Raw genomic sequence first — 20,718 nt, 5'->3', positions numbered from 1 at the left:
TTTTAAGCTTAATCAAAGAACGTAAACTTTCATAATTCGGGCATGTTATACGGAACCAGAAATATGACCTACTTCCGCTGCAAGCTGAACGATAAAGGAGAATCTGGAAGACCAAGAGCATCGTGGCCGCGAAACCTAAGACAATGGACAGAAAATGAGATCTGTGAATCTGCACATTAGATGGGCCAAATTAATCGCCAACATCCATTGAGGATAAGGCAAAAGATGAAAAAGAAAAACCGTTCATTATTTCGTGTTGAAAAATATTAACTAACGAAACATTGTGGACATCTATCTGGCTATTAAAAAAGTTAAAAATCATACGCCTTTTTGTGGAGGATGTTATTTTGGAAACTATTCACGAAGAATTTTCATTGGTTGTTTTCTAAATTTTGCTAAAAGGAAGGAAAATATACCTCGAGATACCTACAGGCTTCCCACCAAGAAATACCCTAAGATTTCCAGGACGCCCAGACCTCTAGTTCAGCTGTAGGGCGAATCGAGGGCTCTAATAATGAAATCTGTGTCGTACCTGGAACCAAATATGGACTAGGTATCGGCGCGGGCTGCCAATAGTTCGAACCGATCGCGGGATACGCCGAATTGGGGGCGGCTTTGACCGTCGTCGTCCTGCTTTTCATGGCACACGGCGTTTTGCGTTTCTCACTCCTGCCGCCGCTGCTGCTGCTACTGCAGTCTCCCTTCAGTCGCTGGCACACGCCCGCCTGACACGATTATAACATCGACATCGTAATCGTTAATAATTGTCCACCGCGTTTCCCGTCGCCCGAACGCGCACACAGACTAGTACAGGTGCGACAGTCGCGGACTTTAACGCGTCCACTCGCATAACTGAGCGACCATAACTTCCACACGAATCGTTTAACTCGCAAACGTACCCGAACGACACCGCTGACTTGAAGTGACGAATACAAATATATCACTTTGTGTTGGGTGCCGGACGTCTCGATCGCGGTACCTAAAACGTTTGCCGAATGACAAATGAACGATGCCCGAGGCTCATGGCGGGGGTTGTACTTCCTCCGGTCACGTGTGTGGCGTAAACGCCGCGGTCGCGACGTTAAACGCAGCGCAATGTTTGACGTTTCGACGCGTATTACCTATATGCGAGCTATTCAGTGGTCGTGGTGGTGCGAAAACCGAGGAGGTTTTTTCTCAACGGCCGTTTCGTAGGCGGTGTGTTTTGACGCGCGCGTTTTTTATTTATTTGTCGACGTTTTGTTCGGCCGGGTGTGTTCGTGCAAACATTAATTGTTAGTACTTAAACAAGCCTCCCGATTTGGGCGGGAGAATTCCACTTTTTTACCGACCCTCCCACTTTTTGACAAATAAAAAATATGTTAATTTCAATTTTGCACCTATTTCAAAAATTAAATTGAAAAATAATATACATGTAATATAAAATGTTTCGATGAAGGTTTTCGTTTAGTTGAAGGTTTTACGAATAACATTTTATTTCGCGCCTCTTTTTTTTAATACTTTTTTAATACTTTATTAATATATTTATTAAACAGCTTTTTTTATTGCTCAGTTTTATAAAGTGACACTACCAACTTGTCCTGTCAAGCCTAAAAAATTTTGTTGGCGGCGCTATTTATGTGCCCTTTAACTTTAGCACCCTTATTACCTACTTATTATATTTACTAAACTCGGACGTTAATGTATTAATTTTATTGGCGCTTTAAAGGAATTGTTCAGGATTTTGTTTAAATTTAGCACCTACAACCCTCCCGATTAAATTTTCCACTTATTTATTAATTACAAAAATTGAGTATATCCAACTCCTGATCAGTAAAGTTTTCAATTCAGCGTGGAATTTTTTCTAGCTCCAAATCACCACATAAGTGGAATCCTGCTACGAATTCAAGTTCCTTGGCTAATTGAATTGAGGTGGCTTTTACTTGATGAAAATCCATTTATCAAAATAAATAAGAAATAAAAGTTCAGATTTTCACAAAATTATATATTATGACATGACAATTGTTTCGACAACACCGTGTCTTTATCAAATGTAATATTTACAAACTACCTGCTACTATATATACCGAAAAATGACCATAAAACCTTAATTAATGTTGCTGCGAGAATTTAAGTTCAATAAAGGAGAGGTATTTAAAATTAATTGATCGTTAAGCAATACATTTGAATATCTCATTTTGTTAATCTCCATGGCTTCCAATAAATTTAATTTTCTACTTTTTGTGCCTGTGTGTAATACATCAAAATTGTCGTCAAAAATGTGTTTTTCTGTGTTTAAGTGTGTAGCATAATTAGAATCTAGACTATTGTTTTTAAACGCTCTTATATGTTCGTTAATGCGTTTCTTGAAGGATCTACCTGTTTGTGCAATATAAATTTTAGGACAAGATCCGCATTTCAACCTGTAGACACCTGATTTTTGGGATTTTGGACAATTCGATTTATTGTTTTGTAAATATTTTCCTATTGTGTTGTTAGTTCTGAAAGCTCTTTTTAAACCACATTTTGACAAATGTTTTGAAACTTTTTCGCTAGGTTCTCCTATGTATGTAATTGTTTTAAATTGTTCGTGTTCTGTATTTGGTTTCGGATAATATCCCACTCCTGATCAGTAGAGTTTTCAATTCAACCTGGAATTTTTTCTAGCTCCAAATCACCACATAAGCGGGATCCTGCTACGAATTCAGGTTCCGCATTCAAATTTTAAAATCTCATGTATTACTTTTATCAGCGCTTTTACGCACTTGTAAAGAATAACTTGATATATGTATATAAAATTATATTTACCTGACGATTTTCTTCGGTTGTTTCCAAAATTGTAATTACTAATTATAATCGGTCATGATAATTGACTTTTGGAAATAACCACAGTCTAACCGTAATTTAAAAATTAATTTAGTGGGTTATGTTTCATTTAGGTGTCACAGAAAATTTTGCGTTTTTTTAATAGCAACTGGTGAACACAGTTTCGTTATCATTGTGCGATGCACTTAAACAAGACAACAATAATTACCTTGTTTGAAAGTTCAAACAAATTATTCTATTGTTACCGAAGCTAAATAAATGAAGTAGTAGAAGTAGGTAAAACTGTTAACAACGACAGAACTGTTCAATGAAGTGCACGGGGTGTGCCTTGTTTTGGGCCGTTGGGTTCGAGCCATGATTTTTGAAAAGTATACACTTAGTGGCGGGTTTGTGGCGGAGTTTATAAATTTTTAATTGGAAATTTTGTATTTCAATTTCAATTCGAGAGATTTTGACATAGATAACGGATAACATAGATATGTGTCCTATAATTTCTAGTCTTCAAATACTTATGCTTATTTTGTTTATTTATTAAAAATATTGGTAAGCTACGAAGAAGTATCAATATCAGGGGATGAAAAAGTCGCCGCCTAATATGAAAAAAAGTTTTTGTTAAATAAATGGTTACATTGATTTTCGCGGGAGCCAATTGGATTCATAATTGTCATACTGAATTTTTTTGTAATAACCGGAACAGCGTTTATGATAAAAGAAGCAGACTAAAAAGTTGCACTAGTTAATGATCTATTGTATATTTTCTGTCATGTCTGGATGTCAAGTCCAGTAGTGATCACAAAAATAAAGTTTTTATATCTTAAAAATAGACTGTTTTTAATGTCAAAACTATTATTTACAAATGAAATACCGGATTTTAAGGAACAGATTTATATTATACATCTCAAAACGAAATTATTAAATGTTAAGTGTGATATTATTTTAACAAGAATTTGGCTGCCCTATTGATATCAAACATTTTTAATGTTAGAAAGAGAAAACCATTCGCATTCCATTCGGTAGGAACTAAAAAATGAATGAACTTAATTATTGGACATTTTTTGTATAATACTTGTGTAAAAAGATACCAACATGGTTCAAGACACTATATACAGGGCATTCCTTAATGGTGTGTAAATACTGAAGGACATAATTCTTGGATTCATTTTAAGAAAAAGCTTCATATCATCTTAAACGTCTTAACCAAATAAAAATCGCTGTATGCTTCTGAGTTTTCTTTGTAAACAGCGATATCCACATACTTAACTTATTTTTGCCTGAAGATTTAATGGGATCTGGACATATTTTAAGAAAATAAGGGTGTAAAAATGCCGCATCCAAACTTATTAACGATCGGCCATGTTGGTTGCAAGGCCATCGGTTAAAAACGAGATTTTAAATCTCGTGGACTCTCCCAAAAAATATTTCATAGTTGCATAGGCACATGTATCTTTAGTAGCTATATGGTCCTAATTTTTAAGGTACACGGGGCTAAAATTTTCATGATTTTTTTTTATATAACATTTTTTGAGCTGAATACTTTCTTTGGATAGTGTAGTCATTTTTGCAAAAATCACCTGTTGCGTTTATTTGTCAAATGCACCGTTCTCAGCTAAAATATTTAAATTAAAGTTATTCGATTGCTCAAATTAATTATTTAATTAAATTAATTTTGAAGACCTAGTTAGCCTGCCACAACCTATCTTAAAAATTGGGTAAAGTTTTTTTCTTAAAATGATCTCGGTCCTGACGCACCGCTATACACCCTGTATATTGGAAAATAAACGATTTCCGAGCGAATTTGAAACTTTGAAATAAATTTGCGCAAATTAAATAATTATTTTCATTCCTACTGGGGATAGATGTTTTAAGCACGTTAGAAAAAAGGACTGACAATCCCTTCACCGAAAATCCTAAGAAATATACCACGTATCTTAATCTCGTAGTGATCGATTGGTTCTACGATGGAAACAAACTTACGAAGATTCTGTAGCAATTTTATTGAGTTAACTTAATGGGATCGGATTTTCCGAAATTTTTAATTTACAAAACAACGTTACCTCTTGGAAAGCTTTGCTTTTAAAAGCCAAAGGTTATATAATGGGTCCTCTGAATATAACGACTCTCGACCTTAGAGTTCTGGTCACATTGAATTGGCGCCGCGGCCATTGCAATTTCCATAAATAACAGTTCTTACGTTGTCGGTAAATTATTGTCAACGTATATTGTTTCCTTCGAGGATGGCTTCCCAGCATTGTGTCATTTACAATGACAATTGTTTCGTCTTACTAATAAAATTGTGTATTACATCATTTACAATTATAAACAGGTATTAATATTTAAAAAAATAAACGCACTTCCTAATGTATCTGGGTCGAGAAAAAATGTTTTATAAATAAAGAAAACAAGTAATTTTTCTTCTGGCGACGTCAGGCGGATGCTCTATTTATATATTATAAACGTTTTTCCGATAGCAGTGACGTAGTGATTTTTTTTTGGCCGTTTAACTCAAAAATATAAACATATAGCCACATTGAACGTGATTTTATATTTAGATATATACATAAGTATATCGATTAAATAGCACTTAAAAATATTAATGCAAAAATTTCATGTTTATCAGTCATTGGGATCAATTTTCAACTCAATAAAATTCAAATATTTCTTACCATTGGTTGATTGGATGTAGAAGTTTGCTAATGTTTCTAACAAAAAAAATGTTTTTGAAACATTTGAATCAACTCGGCGTTTTTAAATTATAAATTTAATTAATTTAATTGCTCGCTTTATTTTAAAAAAATATATATATTTCATGAAATTCTTGCATTTTACGTTTTAGCAAATAGCAAATAGCTGCAGGCATAAGAATAATAAGTCCTTTCCTATAAGTAGAACAATAAATTCCAACCTCAAATATTCAGATTCTGAATAATAGAGAATAAATAAATAACAATAGGGAAGAATCATTCAATCTCTGTATTGTAATTATCTGTATGAAAAGATTGAGACTATTTAGTGCTGCGTTTTGATTTCGTATAAATAAGTTCTGTGCCTTTATTATTTTTTCCAATAATTAGGTCGGGTCAGGTTTAGTAACCATCATGTATGTAATGGAGTCGCATCAAATGGAATTTAGAATACTCTTATTGATACATTTGACCATTACATGGAAATATTATTTATTATCGTCATTTATTATTTAACTCATACCTACTTTTTTTGGATTCACACTTTTGTTTAAATTTCATAAAAAGTGTGTTTTTTTTTTTAAGTTTTTTGATTCACACTTTTCTTTAAGGTAACGGTACAATTCACAATTTTATTAAATAATTTCGTAGCAAATTCATAAACTATTTAGAAAATTCGCATTTTGTACACAATTTCGTAAAAATGTGCAAATTTACAATTCTTAGTTTTTTTTGCGAAATATAATGCAAATTGCAAGATTTACAATTTTTTAAATAAAATTTACTTTTTAAGAAATTTTCTGAAAGAATTGTGAATTAAAAAAAAAGAAAACGATTCGTCTTTCGTCAAGTTTTAAATTGCGACAGTTCCATTTATAGGTAAATTCGTTAAACACATATTACGGTTTTCTACGCCACTGTCGGCATAACCTACTCGAAGTACGTACGTCTGTCGTCGAAAAATTAGCGCGTTTAATTTAGAAAAGCGATTTTTAAATTACCTTGCCTAATTGCGACAGAGAAATTTTGAACAAAAACGTTAGTTACCTATTTTATTGGCCGGACGTGCTTAAATTCTAAAACTATCCGAAAGCTCTCGCAACCTCTGTGTATTGTGTAACTTTAAGGCCACAGCATAGGCAAAGTAATGTTTTAAGTATAAGGTTTCGTATTCACGTGTCCCAAATGCGAACCGAGCAAAGCGAAAACTGCCCACTGGCATACGTCGCGATAATTTTGGCTTTGGATGACTTTAATCATGAAGATAATGGCTCATTGTAGTTAGCGGACATTTAAATATTTATGTAGGTACCGTTGGCACTAAAAGCTCCACTAGCCTTTATTTTTAATACACGAGACTTACAGAATACCTGGGATCACAATTTGTGTTTTCCATTAGTGGAACTTGGAAATTTAATGTAATATATACCATAGAGTGTTACAAAAAGCGCTCAAATAAAAAGTATCCCAATTTTTTAGCCAAAAGAATATGAGCACCCTGTATGTATGTAATTTAAATCTAATTTATGTCGGGTATTTCAAGATAATATACTCAATCTTGTGAGTATGAATTCATAGGTGATTTTAGGAAGAAAAGATCAAATAAACCCAAGCCCCAACTCTCAAAATCAATTTCCTTTTATTAAAATGTTAACGCCTATAGTTTAAAAAGGTGAAACACTAAAATTAAAGTCACATACTTTAAATTTACATCAACTTTTGTATAAACAAAATACAATAAATATACAATATCCTATTTATTCCTTTCTTTTTTTCCTTTGCATCTCACTTTTTTTTCTCTCAATATTTCTCCTCGGATAGATATTGTTGATGAAGATAAAATAAATAATTTTATATATGGTGTTAATTAGTAACATAATATGCACTTAGGTCTCATTATTTACGAAATCAAGTTTGCCCTAAAAAGAATAAGCGGGGAAGGGTGTGGTGAATATTTCTCATTACACCAAATTTTGTTGTTCGGATAGAATTACGAATAATAGTTGTTTGCGCGAATATCAATGCAAAATAACTGCATCAGACATTAGCGCTACTAACTACCGGATTAAGTCAACAAGGTGTCGCCAATTTACTTGAATTTTAAATGTAAAAAAAAGATTTATTTAGGTTGTAATTGTGCTAACAATTTACTACGCTCTTATCAAGTTAATGTAAAATGCGCCGTAATTGATTCCATTGCAATAACACGCTGAGATTTGACTAGCTTTATTAACATCTGTGTGAAATGTTACTTAAACAAACTCTGTTCTCATAAATATTTTCTCTGATTTCGGGATTGGCACCAAATCAAACACATTCAAGCCACATTGCTGGTAAATACCCAGCAAAATACGAATACATTATTTATTTGTTAGTTATACGGGGCATTAATTTGTTATGGGAAAACTAGCAAAAAAATTGAAAATTGATCTGGTTAAAATGATTTCAACATGGCACTTTAGATTATACTGAAAGTGGGCGTTAATTTGCTTATTTTAAATATATATTGCATTTTTCAAATCTTCGGAATACTTTACATATGCTAAAATAACCAAAATGGCTATTTCTAAACTATAAATATCCGAAATATAGATTCAATGGCTATTTCTAAACCATAAATATCCGAAACATACATTCTTATATAAAGTTACGGAGAAATCTACCCTAATTTTTAAATATAAATAATATAAAATATTAAAATTGGATGATTTTAATTGTTACTTTTACAACAATTAACTTGAAAGTAATTGTGGAAGTTTCTTATTATACTTCTTAGCAGTCCCTTTTATATAAAGAAAGTTACTTATTTGAAATTATATATGAAATCTGTCAAGAACATTACACCTTAAATAATTTAAAATATGTAAATTGCCGTTATCTACTTTGGTCTGAAAAATTTCTTTTTTTTTTCGAGTTTTTCCATTTTGCGCAGATCGACAATTATCACAGTTCCCGATGGAACAATTTTAATATTTTTATTTCATGACAAAGCAATTTTGCCATGACCGAGAAAAACAACAAGTTATTAATTAATTGCATAACTCAACCTAAATGTACATCTGTGGTCGTGAAAAGTGCCTTCTAATTAAGAAATGTTTCCAAAGGAAAAATAAAACTGCCAGATGTTTATACCTACTGTTACAGTCGAGATATATGAATCACGTTAAATCGATTGCAACAACTGAACAATAATTCTGCAAGCATGAAATTCTCAGCGCAAATACTTGTGCACGTACATCATTCTAAGGTACATAACCACACGTGTACGTTTATTTAAAATATATAAATGGGTATGCATATGCGATAACAATTACGCCATTCATATATGCAGTTCGTTAGCACGATAATCGCGAACTCTTATTTATACGCATATTTCAATGCGAATTATTGCAAAAACATAGGCTATACTTTCGAAAAAAATTACATTCGACTTTTCTGTCAAAATTTTGGGGCAGAAGCACCATTTGTTTATCGGTAAAAACTGCTGATTATTGCTAAAGAATGGATACTAAAAAAATGCATTGATTCGACGAGTAATTTATTAAAAATTAATATTTTTGCTGTATTGGGTGTGCTCGTCTAGTATAAGAGTACCTAACTGTTAAAAGTAGTTCTGTAGTTTGCTGTACTGTAGTATATGTGTTTCTTCGATGAATATTAATGTTCTCATATTAAATGGATACCAAATAATGTGGCTTATAGTAAAATTTTTGTATTTTGAGTAGACGCCAACTGATCTAGGTGTATATTATGAAAAACGGCATTGGATTAGTTTTGGTTAGTTTGCCATCCACTCTAACTCGATAGATGGCGCTCACGTTCTACAGTCAACCCTGTTGTCTACGTCTGCGTGTTTCAAAAATATTGCTTCCGCGGAAGGTCGCCTTAAGACGTAAGACGTAACTTTATTCAAACGCGCACGATAATTGACGCATTAGATGAATGTCGTAAACACACCAACCAACCAATAATCAAACAAATCGCCTGCTCACACGATTTTGATACAATCTAAAACGTAAAAAAGTCGCGCCGCGCATGTTTTAGGATGCATCGCAAAGTGCACAGCGCGCCGCACATTCACACACCTCTGTTTCGTTACTGACACATAAAATAGGATTGCATTAGAAAAATCTGCGATTGAATAAACATGCCCGCGGCGGCAAACCGTTCCAAAGGTAAAATGCTTCGTAGGAAAACTTGCCATCATTGGTGTCCGCTGCTGTTTAAACAATTGCGAAATATTTTGAGCAAGACGCAGAACGAAATGTCTCGACTTGTTAGTATTCTGTGATGGATGAATAATTTAGGAGTGCGCACAGAAAATCGTTTCCGGATCGAACGGAACGGCCTGTTGAAAAAAAATGAACGCACGATTTACGCGTTAAATTGAGCATGTGTCTATGTCATTGTCGAGAACAACGTTTGCCTATAATAAATGTGGCATACGATACTTATTCCGAAACGCAAGGCGGCCTGCGAATGCGTGCTTAATTAACTCTAATGGTACCGCCTTCTACCCGAGATTAAAGCGGTCTCTATAATGTTATGCGTTTGATACACTTAAAGAAATATTTCCGTTCCATTCGTGGTGTACTAACGTGACGTAACGTGCAGCAACGAATGCTCTAGCGATAAGGTATCCCTGGGCGAAAAGACATTTTGTAGCTCCTTAACCGGGTACTACATGTAAAAACGAGCAGATATTTCTAAAATTTCTTCGTCTAACTCTACTCCGTTTACTATATAACAATTGAAAATGTTAACTATGTAGACTAAGTTGTTCAATCCCAGCCTCTAGTGCATTTAAAGCTTGATCTATGGTAAAATAAAAAATCTATTTTATATTTTTCGTTGGCATTTTCGATTAGTGGGGTTCGACTGTGTGGAACACTCGTCTCTACTAAAAAATTAAAATATTACAATTGTGATATTTTGAGCCGAAGCCTAGTTGGTCATTCCTAGCGGAAAGGGAATAATTCGTTGTTTATAACAATAAAACCTCGACTACATTAGCAGTGAGAAATGGGATTATGCAGGGCTCAGTAATGGGACCAACCCTCTTTCTCATATATATCAACGACCATCCTGAAGCCATTTTGAATGGTTAGCTGGCGTTGTTTGCGGACGACACTACTTCCTTGATAAATAAAAAAAATCTTACTGAAACACTTGCTGAAGCTAACTCTCAATCAACAAGAGCTAAGGTTTACAAAAAATTGCTTAACCCTCAAAGAAGGGAAAACAGTTTCTTTAATCATTTCTCAAAGGCACATCGACGTAGTAAATAATGGACAAAGTGTAAAATTCTTAGACCCTAAACTAAATTGGTGTCGCCACACAGACCAAGGGCACTGTAGATTGTAGCATGTTATTGCTCTAATTGACTCCCACTTGCTTTAAGGTCTAATAAAACTGGGGCCAGGCTAATGGTGCAGCAACAGTCTTTGGCCTACAACGTAGGATAATTAGAATAATCACAAACCTCAAATACAGAAAGAATGTTAGATCTAAATTTTCGAAGCTTAAAATTCTTACACTGCCAAGCGCTTATATACTTAAGTATCTAGTTTACGATTACAAAAATGAAACAGTTTTTTTACAGGTGAATAAAGTTCACCCCTACAAAACACAAAATGGGGACAACCTCAGACCTGATTTCCTCAGTCTTAATGCGTGTAGGCTATGTTCAAATTACTAGTGCATAAATTTTTTCTACTCCCGTCTGTAAAATGCCTAATTACACACCGATCTAACCTGCGGGAAACGCCATTTTACCACTTCAGTTTCGTTTCCCACGGATCTAAGCCACTTCGGACATTTCCGGAATTTTACCGCACGGATTTTTGTGAGCAATCGGGTGTTTTCGGAGATATTTCCCACGCTTTGAATTTTGACGTTTGTCAATTCTGACGGAAATGTAAGTTAATGTATTCGTGTTGTTTTGCGAAATTGTACCCAGAAACTAACGGTCATAGAAAAAGTATAGTATGCAACACGTTCGGTAAACTTTTTAAGTTACTCGTTTATTAAACACTCGTCTCAAATAAACTCGTAAGTCAAATGCCGTTTACCGCACTTGTTGCATAATATACTATTAAGAAACTTAAGCCTGAGATAAAACAACTCCCAATAAACAAGTTCAAAAACGTAGGCAAATATTTTTTTAATAAAGTAATCCCTTTACAGCTTGGAGTCAGATGATTGCACCTCTTCGACTCCCATCGGAGATAATTTTCTGTGATAATCTTCGTTCAGCTTTAATGTATGTCCTGATGCCCGCAAATTGTTATTCCATATTATATTTTATTTCCATAAGTGATTGCATACATTTTTTATGTTTGTAACATGCTAATAAATTAAATGAAATGAGAAATATTAAAAATTAGTTTTTTTTCTTCTTAGACGAACACGACGTACTGGTATGGTTGATTCTAAATTAGCCTCAACGTCACATTCAGAACCAAAATTGCCGCCCGGGCAAACGCGTGGGTTGTTCCCCCTAGAAAAGTTCTTCTGCAAGATCGGTAGGACACAAAAACATTGGGACTCTCAGAAGGGACTCACGTTAGTGCTCTGCCAGATCTGCCCGGAGAAAATAGCAGTTTTGAAAACCTAATGGAACGGTCTATAGTTTACTAATAGATTCGGATGCTACAAAAAAAAATCATTTGTTACACTTCTAACTAATTTTGAAAAAAATATATATTTTTGTTAGCGAACCAGGAACACAAGGCGTATAATATTCTTAAGGTAATCAGCCCTAAAATATTTAGCAATTAAAATACAAAAAAGAATATTACGAACTATGGAAAAAAGAATTAACGGCTGTAATCTGAATAATCTTCTGGGAAATGTATTCGTCCGTTGTTTCCGTTTTTCTTAGAAATGATTATAAATAATTGTTTTTCTGTTTATACATAAACTTTGATGCAGTTATTCAAAGACTTTTTTTATAATTACTTTTTAATTGTTGAAAACTATTTGAAAGTTCCTATATTTCTGAAGTTATCTAAATAGGAAGTTATGTTCAACGTCAGCGACGTAGAATGACTCTTTTATTAATGCTTTTTGAAAAAATCCGAAATAGTCAGTCGATTAGCTTAATTAGTTCAACTCAAGAATGACATCAAAACATATTGAAATTAAAAAAAATACATCATGGACAGATTCTAAATGAATATATGTATGTATTTTTTCATTTTTCTAAAGCATGTTATATGTTATATTATCTGTTTTTGATAAATTTTGCTACATAATAAGCATTTTGATATGTAAAGGTATGTTCCATGAAATGATTGTATAATTGGTTGTCTTGTAATGCTTGTTAAATGACGAGCTCCAGAACATTTCGCTGTTCGATCAGGAAAATACAACAGATGCTGGAAACATTACAATTGTTAAAACTTTAAAATTCAATTTTATGCACATTAAATATTATGCATTACTGAATATTCAAATATCTATTTAAAAACAGTTTTTAAGTAAAATTCCAAAAGTCGTCCACCCCTTAAACTGAAGTGGTAGACTCAAGGGAAAAGAAACATGTTGTTCTCCACACTAATGGTGAAGGAGGCCAAAGTTGTTTCTTTTCTCTTGAGTTTAAACAGTAGGTAAGTCAGTCAGTGAAGCTCTACTCCTACGGTTTCTTTTGAACTTCGATCAAAATCAGCTTTTTCATTTTCTTAGTGTAAACTACCAAACAGAGTTTGGTTTACACTTTCTCGCTGACAAACCTAGTACTATCTTTATATAATTATAGACATACATCACATTTCCATTAAATTTCCAATTGTTTATCGTTACAATTTTATTAAATTAATTCCTTTGGTCGGGCACTACATCTTAATAGAAATGTCAGTTAATGAAATCCAAACTTCCCGACACCGCGTACATATATCTCACCATCTGTGCGGATGTCGACAGACACCTTTGCACATATTTATTTAAAGAGGCGTATAGACATTCCTCCTACAGGCTTCACTCGCACGCAATATTCCCGAAAGTAAGTTTAAAAGGTACGATAAGGAACGCTTATCGCGAGGATGTTGATAAGCCGGGTATTTGCGCTCGGTAATAGTTTAGGTTGTGCGCGATATTATAAGACAAACAAAATTTTTGAGGTCTACTTTCGCTTCGCAGAAATCATTTATGTGTGAAATATTTGTTTATTTGGTATTTAGAATATCGAGTGTGTTTTACGGTGTATCTGCGTGACCTAAGGCGACTTTGTTAAAAGGTGACACAAAGAGATATAGCTAGTAAAGTTGTGGAATAGACGGGGTAAATTTTTTTGTCAATTGACCGAGAAAAGTTTAAAAAAATCATGAAATTTATGTTTATTTATTTATATTGTGCGTTACGTCGCCAGCGCGTCGTTTTGTCGATATTATTATCGGGATTCCCCGAATCGCTTAGTATCGTATTTGAATATTCTTTGGAGAGGGCTATAGGTATGGTCTATTCATAGATATAAGAAAGTGACAATTGCTTTTGAAAGGAATTATCCAGGGGTGGTCATTAACATACAATAGAATAGAAAATCATTTTATACCTACCTGTGTTTAATATTCTTTGGTTTGGTTACTACCTAGTTTAAGTTTATTAGTAATCATTCTTATTTCGTGTGTAATACAGCGTGTGTTGAATCGTGTGCGAATTATGCAAAATATGTGCGAATCTAGTGTATCTCAGGAGATGCTCCCGCCTAAATATAGAAAACTATATTCTATTGAGACTAAGGAAGTTATAATCAATGTTTATTTGACTCTCATTGAACGTGGTGCCAGCAAGCAAGAAGAAACGGCCACATTGACGAAAATTCCAACATCCATTCGTCGTAACAATGTTTTCCCCGTGTTAACTCTAATGTCCTCAAACTTATAGAAACCTAAGTTTTTAACATCCCTCCACAAAGTTGGGCAAATTCTGTTAAACATATAGAAAAAGCAGAACAATCGTATATCCATATTGCAAATAATATAGAACAAATAATAACCAGAACAGGCGATGATAGCGATAGTGATACTGATATATTATGTCAATAATTTTAAGTAATTTAAGTAGGTAATAAAAATAATTTGTAATTTTATTTTAGATTTAAACATAAATAAATACAGAAATAAATAAATATTGTTTAGTGTCTTTCCTAACAAAACCCCAAATAATTAAATTCTAAGCAAAGTACGGATCTGTTCGGCCATATTTCATTCTTACAGCTTGCCCGGGTCTTTCCTTAATTCGTATCAGTTAGTCACTTTCTTATATCTATGAACAGACTTTAAATAGGACTTCGCAGACGCAGACACTCTACAATTGCAAGATGTTATTTAAAACACTTCTTGACTAGTCAATTAAGAATTCGTCAATTGACCTGTTAATTAAGAAGCGGTCAATTGGATTTTTAAATAGGTGATTTTGAAAAAATTGCATTTTTAGGCACCATTTCTAGTTCGGTTAAGCGCTAACTCATCGAAAACGAAAAGCTGGCTAGGGTTTTTACACAGGATCCAGTGGCGTAGTCAGTTTTATTATGAAATTTACAAATGTTGAGATGCAAAATAGACTTGTGTTTGTCCTTTAATAATTTTATTAGGCATGTTATGAGCTTGTCAAAAATATATACCACATACACCTATTTTAAATACAAAATATATATGTTTCTTTTTTTTTAATCAGTGGCCATTTTCCTATTATACTTTAGTTGTCAAACAGTCTCGACATTTTGTAATTATTATTTATTTCTCTTTTCTCTTCTGGAAAATAAGTCAATTACGAAAATGGGGGTGTTTTATCAATGCGCATTTAATATAGCACCCGCACACAACAAGTTTATTGTGGCAGATAACTGATAATTATCGATAACCTGAATCTTAAAACAAAAGATAGATTTGAAACATTTGAAATGGCTCATATGTGTTATATATTTTTGAAAAGTTAATTACAAGGGTATAAAAATTAAAAGACATCCCATTCCATTAAAAAAACACACAAGTTTAGTTTAAATAATTAAAACTTGTGAGTGAAAACAAAACTGGTTTCGTCACTACTTTCGTCACTAATTTGATTTGATTTGATTAAGGAGGTACTGTTTTCACACTATTGGTATTAAGCTGTTTCATAGTATTCACTAAACTAAAAACTGCCCGTTAGAATAATATGAAGCACTATACATACCTAAATAGTTTCTATTTCGTGTAGGTTTCCAATTCAGAAAATTCAGATATTTCAGATTCTCCCGACGGGAGAATTATAAACCAAGCACTCATCAATATTGTTCGTTCGTTAAAAAAATCAACACTATAAGTATCAAAAAGGTACGCATTTAGTAACCATATACAACTTGGCAATATTGCAGTGAGGGGCGGTTAATAGTGATAGTAATAGTTGATGTGTTAGACAAGAAGGAAGACACAGAACCAGGAAAAAGGTAAACCACATTTCAGTTCAGTTGTTTAAAGGCCTGAAAGTCACGATGGTCTACATATATTCCATTACAATGTCCTCAACAGCTTATATAAATAACAAAATAACAGTAACATGTTTTTTGGACATCGGACTTCGAATTTTATTGCACTTACTTCAATAAAAATTTTCATATTGTCAAGTCTATGCTTTTTGTTTTTAATGTCTAATTTCGTATGTGGTTTGTATATATGATTGCGTTTTCAATCAATAAAATTATTTCAATAAGGTTTTTCATTTTTGTTTACTTTGATCCTTTTTTAAACCGTCTTTAGTTTTTTTTAACTGATACAAACTGATATAAATAGCGCTATTTCTGGATGTTATAAATAGTGTAGCAATTTCTTTTTTTTAATATCAATGGCGTTGACAGAGGTGTGAAACTTTGAAGAATACGGTTGTTGTAAAACCAAATACTAACAAAAAAACGTCCTTATATAACCTCGTTTAAGCGAGAAGTGTTTTTATTATGAAAATCCTTTTACAATATGCCTAATACAGATCGGATTAATTTTTTTTTTGCAAACTCGTAATCCTCAAACACGTACAAACGTTGTACATTTTAGTAGACAGCAGAAAATGCCGGCTTTACCGTGTGCACTAAGCCGATTGCCAATGCAGTTAGAAAAATACGAAAATTGGAAAAAGTATTCGATTAATCTGATTGATGCGTCGCCGCTTCGATAGGAAACATATTTAGCTTTAAGCCGATTATTTCATTAAAAATGCTTTTAGGCCAACGTGATTCATTTACTGTCAGTAGCTTTCGGGTAATCAAAATCCACTCTAAGAAAATATACGTATTTTTGTTGCGCTTCCGATCCGATTAGGCTGAATATATTTTTGGGGGTTGAAAGCCAGATTCCGAAAATGACGGAATATAATAATAGCCAATTTTTTTTACCGATTCTTGTCAGTTATTATTACTATTTATACAAATCTTCTTCTGTCTTAATGCTCAGTCGAAAATGTGCTAGTAAAAATCATCTGGCATCGACAACCATTGGACTAACCAAAACTAACCAAAACTAAACTGGAATGGCAACGGCGTGATAGAAAAGAGCAGAAAAAGATTGTCTTATCTTGTTCATTTGTATAAATGTTTATGTATTAGAACCGAAATTATTTACACATTAACATTTGGTGACTAAATAACTTATTTTTTAAAACTTGTATAAAATAAAATTTATGGCTATCTAACCCCTTAAAAAACTTCCGAAGCAAGCGTACACAAATTTTAATACTTAAAAAATCAGAAAATTGCATAAGGTACTTTTTCATGAATGTTATTTCAAAAATGGTTTACATATTATATATTAATATAATATTAATAATTTGCATTTAATTTAATATTTTTTTTTCTAAAAAGGGCAAATTTGAAATTTTTTTAGAGTAAATCTTATTTATTTGGTAATAATACAAAAAATATTTGCTATAAAGCCATACAAATGATAAAATTGCGCTATTACATCGAAATGCTTTATTTATAGAATCATATTATATCTATATAATAGCTCAATGAGTAATTTATTTAGATCATGTAATATGCAAGAGGTGTTTGCAACCATACGGAATACAAGAATCTTGACAATATTTAGGAAAATGTTTGTTTATTAACAAATTATTAGAATTTTAAGTTTTCTATAAAAAAAATCATATTCAGAAATAGTCAATTAATATCAGAATTACTTAGTCCGAAGAAGGATGAACAATTAAAATTGTTCGATCTCAGAAAAACTTTTAAATTTGCCGCAACACAGCGACTGTACGCGCATGCGCGGTAGTTTTACGTATCACTCCACCCGTGGCTAGAAAACGGTATGCAGTAAGTATTCGTAGAGCATATGGACGAGTTTCAATAAAAGTAATAAAAGTTCAGTTCACTTTGGAAGCATTTAATCAATCAATGATAATTCACCAGCGCAACAGGTCAATGGCAAGTGCGTAAATTAGAACGTGCACCATAAGACCCTACAAAAATGATACCACAAACGACGACAACGAACGATTTGCCTTCGACAAAACGCTTATTACAGTTATCTGTCATTAGTATTAACAAAGAAAATAATCGCCATTAGTACCAGTAGTGTACATAAATGGTCAATGGCCACACTTTTTCCTATAGTTGTCAGTGCATAAACTAATTGAATTTGGAGTCTAGTCCGTGCAACTTTTAGGTAATATTATAGCCCACTACGCCCTTGAAGGAAAAACAATCTTTAAAATGCCAATAATAATAATAATACTTTTATTTTCCATACAGACAAATGTTTTATCCATTTGTATAGGAACTGTCAAACAAAAAAAAGTTTTAAATAACATCCCAGAATATAGTGTCATCATATATATATATATATATATATATATATATATATATATATATATATATATATATATATATATATATATATATATATATATATATATATGATGACACTATATTCTGGGATATCATCCGTTCGCTTGTTGAACTCCGACTGGAATCCTGCAGACGTTTCGCCAAAATCTCACTTGCCATCTTCAATGCTCGCGCTTCGAAAACACTTCGAACACTCGGAGCGCGAGCATTGAATATGCCAAGTGAGATTTTGGCGAAATGTCTGCAGGATTCCAGTCGGAGTTCAACAAGCAAACGGATGATATCCCGGAATATAGTGTCATCACATTTTTCCATCCGTGAATCAATACGTGAAAATATATATATATATATATATATATATATATATATATATATATATATATATATATATATATATATATATATATATATATATATATATATATATATATATATATATATATATATATATATAATCACATAATCAAATCAATCAAATCAAAACTATTTACAGTGTATAAGATTTTTGCAGTAGATACTGTGTCAATCTTATTTTAAAATGTGTTAAAAAGTTTCATTTTATTTCATCAGGAAGACGATTAAAGACTTACAGTCCCAGTATAGGTATATGAATTTTGTTTTGCTGTCTGTCTGGTGTTAAAAGATTAAATATATTTATTTTGAGTAAAGTTGTTTTCATTTTTGTATATATATGTATATGTATATATTCTGAGCTCGAATATAAACAAAATTGGTAAGTTCAGGATACCGTATATATTAAATAAATTTTTGGAAGAATAAGAGCTCGGTACTCCAGCAATACAACGAATGGTTCTTTTATGTGCTGTATAGACCAAACCGATAGTATTATTCCGTATCGTAGACGACATTCAATGCGAGAGTAATATATTTGTAATAATTATGATTCCGTCTGTACAGCGTGCAAAGTCCTCAGCATGTAAATATTCGAGTTCAACCGAGAAATACAGAATTCGCAGTCATTTTTGTAGTTTAGATTCTCATCAATTATAATACCTAAAAATTTAACACTCTGGACAATCATCTATCTTCAAAATGAGACTAGAACATATTTATATATCGTTGCATTTATTCTGCAATAAAAGTACGCACCTATCTGAAATGAAAATGTCATCGGAATATACATCATTGATTTGATGGTAAATAGTACAGGACCTAAAACCGATCCTTGTGGAACACCTATATAAATATCAACTAAAGACGAATTAATCTGACTACAGGAGATGATTATCTTTGTCATTAAAACACTGACAAACTACCAGTCTGTCAAGTTCTGTGTTGTGGACATATTTCTTTCACATGGAACGCCCAATAGAAAAGGAAATCTGGACATACCTAATTTTTCCTAAATTTATTTGCAATATACAAGCAGAATGAATTAAACAAAACTGAGAAAGAATAAGTATAGTGCACGGAAAATATCTGCCCAGTTAAAAGTTAATAGTTTTAAATGAACTATTTCGGTGTATTGCTAAGAACATACTATTTAATTTGCTATTGGAAGTAAATACGATTTTATTTTCCGAAACTTTGGTTCTCTGATGAAAACTGATATTGACCGGACATGTGTGGTTCGAGCTTTATCCGTATGCGTGCTCTTAAAAATGCACTCTATTGCGTTTAAGTTTCATATCGCTTTAGAATGGAAGGTAAAAAAAAATTGATACGATCTAAAAATATTTAATATACGTGCGAATGGTTCTGCCAATTCCGCAACTTTTGTAGGAGAATAATTTTTTATCGAAAATTTGCGCGCAAAACACACTCGAGCAATTTAAATTGGGCGAGCTATAGACATACAGTCGATGAAAATTATGAACATTAAATAATTTTAGAAAATCACGAGGGAATTTATTCCATGATTCCCTTGTATCCAGCGCATTCACCAAAATTGAGTTCGCCAAAAGGTTGAGCGGTTTGGTTTTATTTTCGGAGTATGATCATAAACAACAATCTGCAAGAAGTGAAATATTGTACAAAACAGATAAAGATTTTACGCTTTACCACACAGTTCTATAATTAGTGTAGATTACTATTATATGTGGAATAGACTTTTTACACTTTTAATGGTCGGGTATTGATAGTGACATTGCAAAATTTGTCGTGGGTGTTCGTCATGTGAAGAATCCGATAGAAAAACGCCACTCGATTGTTACAGTGCACTACGAGAATCTTGGTCACGAGTGGCTGATAGTCACTGACGCTTATTCAAGATGATAGGAAAATTTACCCAAGAATATCACTGCAGAAACAACAATCTCTAAAATTAACAAGATATTTCCTATCATACAAAAAGAAATGGAATTGCAGATCGGGCAGCCGGAACATTCAAATAACGGATGATTGCAAGTAGATCCCTCAACAAAACACAGGATGAAAGTTTTTCTAGTTCCC

The 20,718-nt window shown here is 32.8% G+C and overlaps 1 protein-coding gene across 12 annotated transcripts in view; it reads right to left on the bottom strand.

Moving 5' to 3' along the window:
- Positions 1-20,718, bottom strand: part of LOC132702748 (CUGBP Elav-like family member 1) — a 339,946-nt gene that overhangs the window by 39,982 nt on the left and 279,246 nt on the right. Inside the window, exon 1 of one of the 12 annotated variants that reach the window (XM_060671482.1) lies at positions 533-967. The exons of the other annotated variants lie outside the window; for them this stretch is intronic. Within the exon in view, the coding sequence (XP_060527465.1) occupies positions 533-641 (109 nt within the window). The 5' untranslated portion in view covers positions 642-967. Of the gene's footprint in view, positions 1-532; positions 968-20,718 lie in introns of those variants that run through there. 12 annotated transcript variants of the gene reach the window in all.

This window comes from Cylas formicarius, unplaced genomic scaffold (assembly GCF_029955315.1).
Source record: "Cylas formicarius isolate icCylForm1 unplaced genomic scaffold, icCylForm1.1 PGA_scaffold_6__28_contigs__length_40554024, whole genome shotgun sequence".
NCBI lineage: Eukaryota > Metazoa > Arthropoda > Insecta > Coleoptera > Brentidae > Cylas > Cylas formicarius.
The sequence above is the reverse complement of the archived record's forward strand: the minus strand, read 5'-3'. Positions and strand labels throughout refer to the sequence as shown.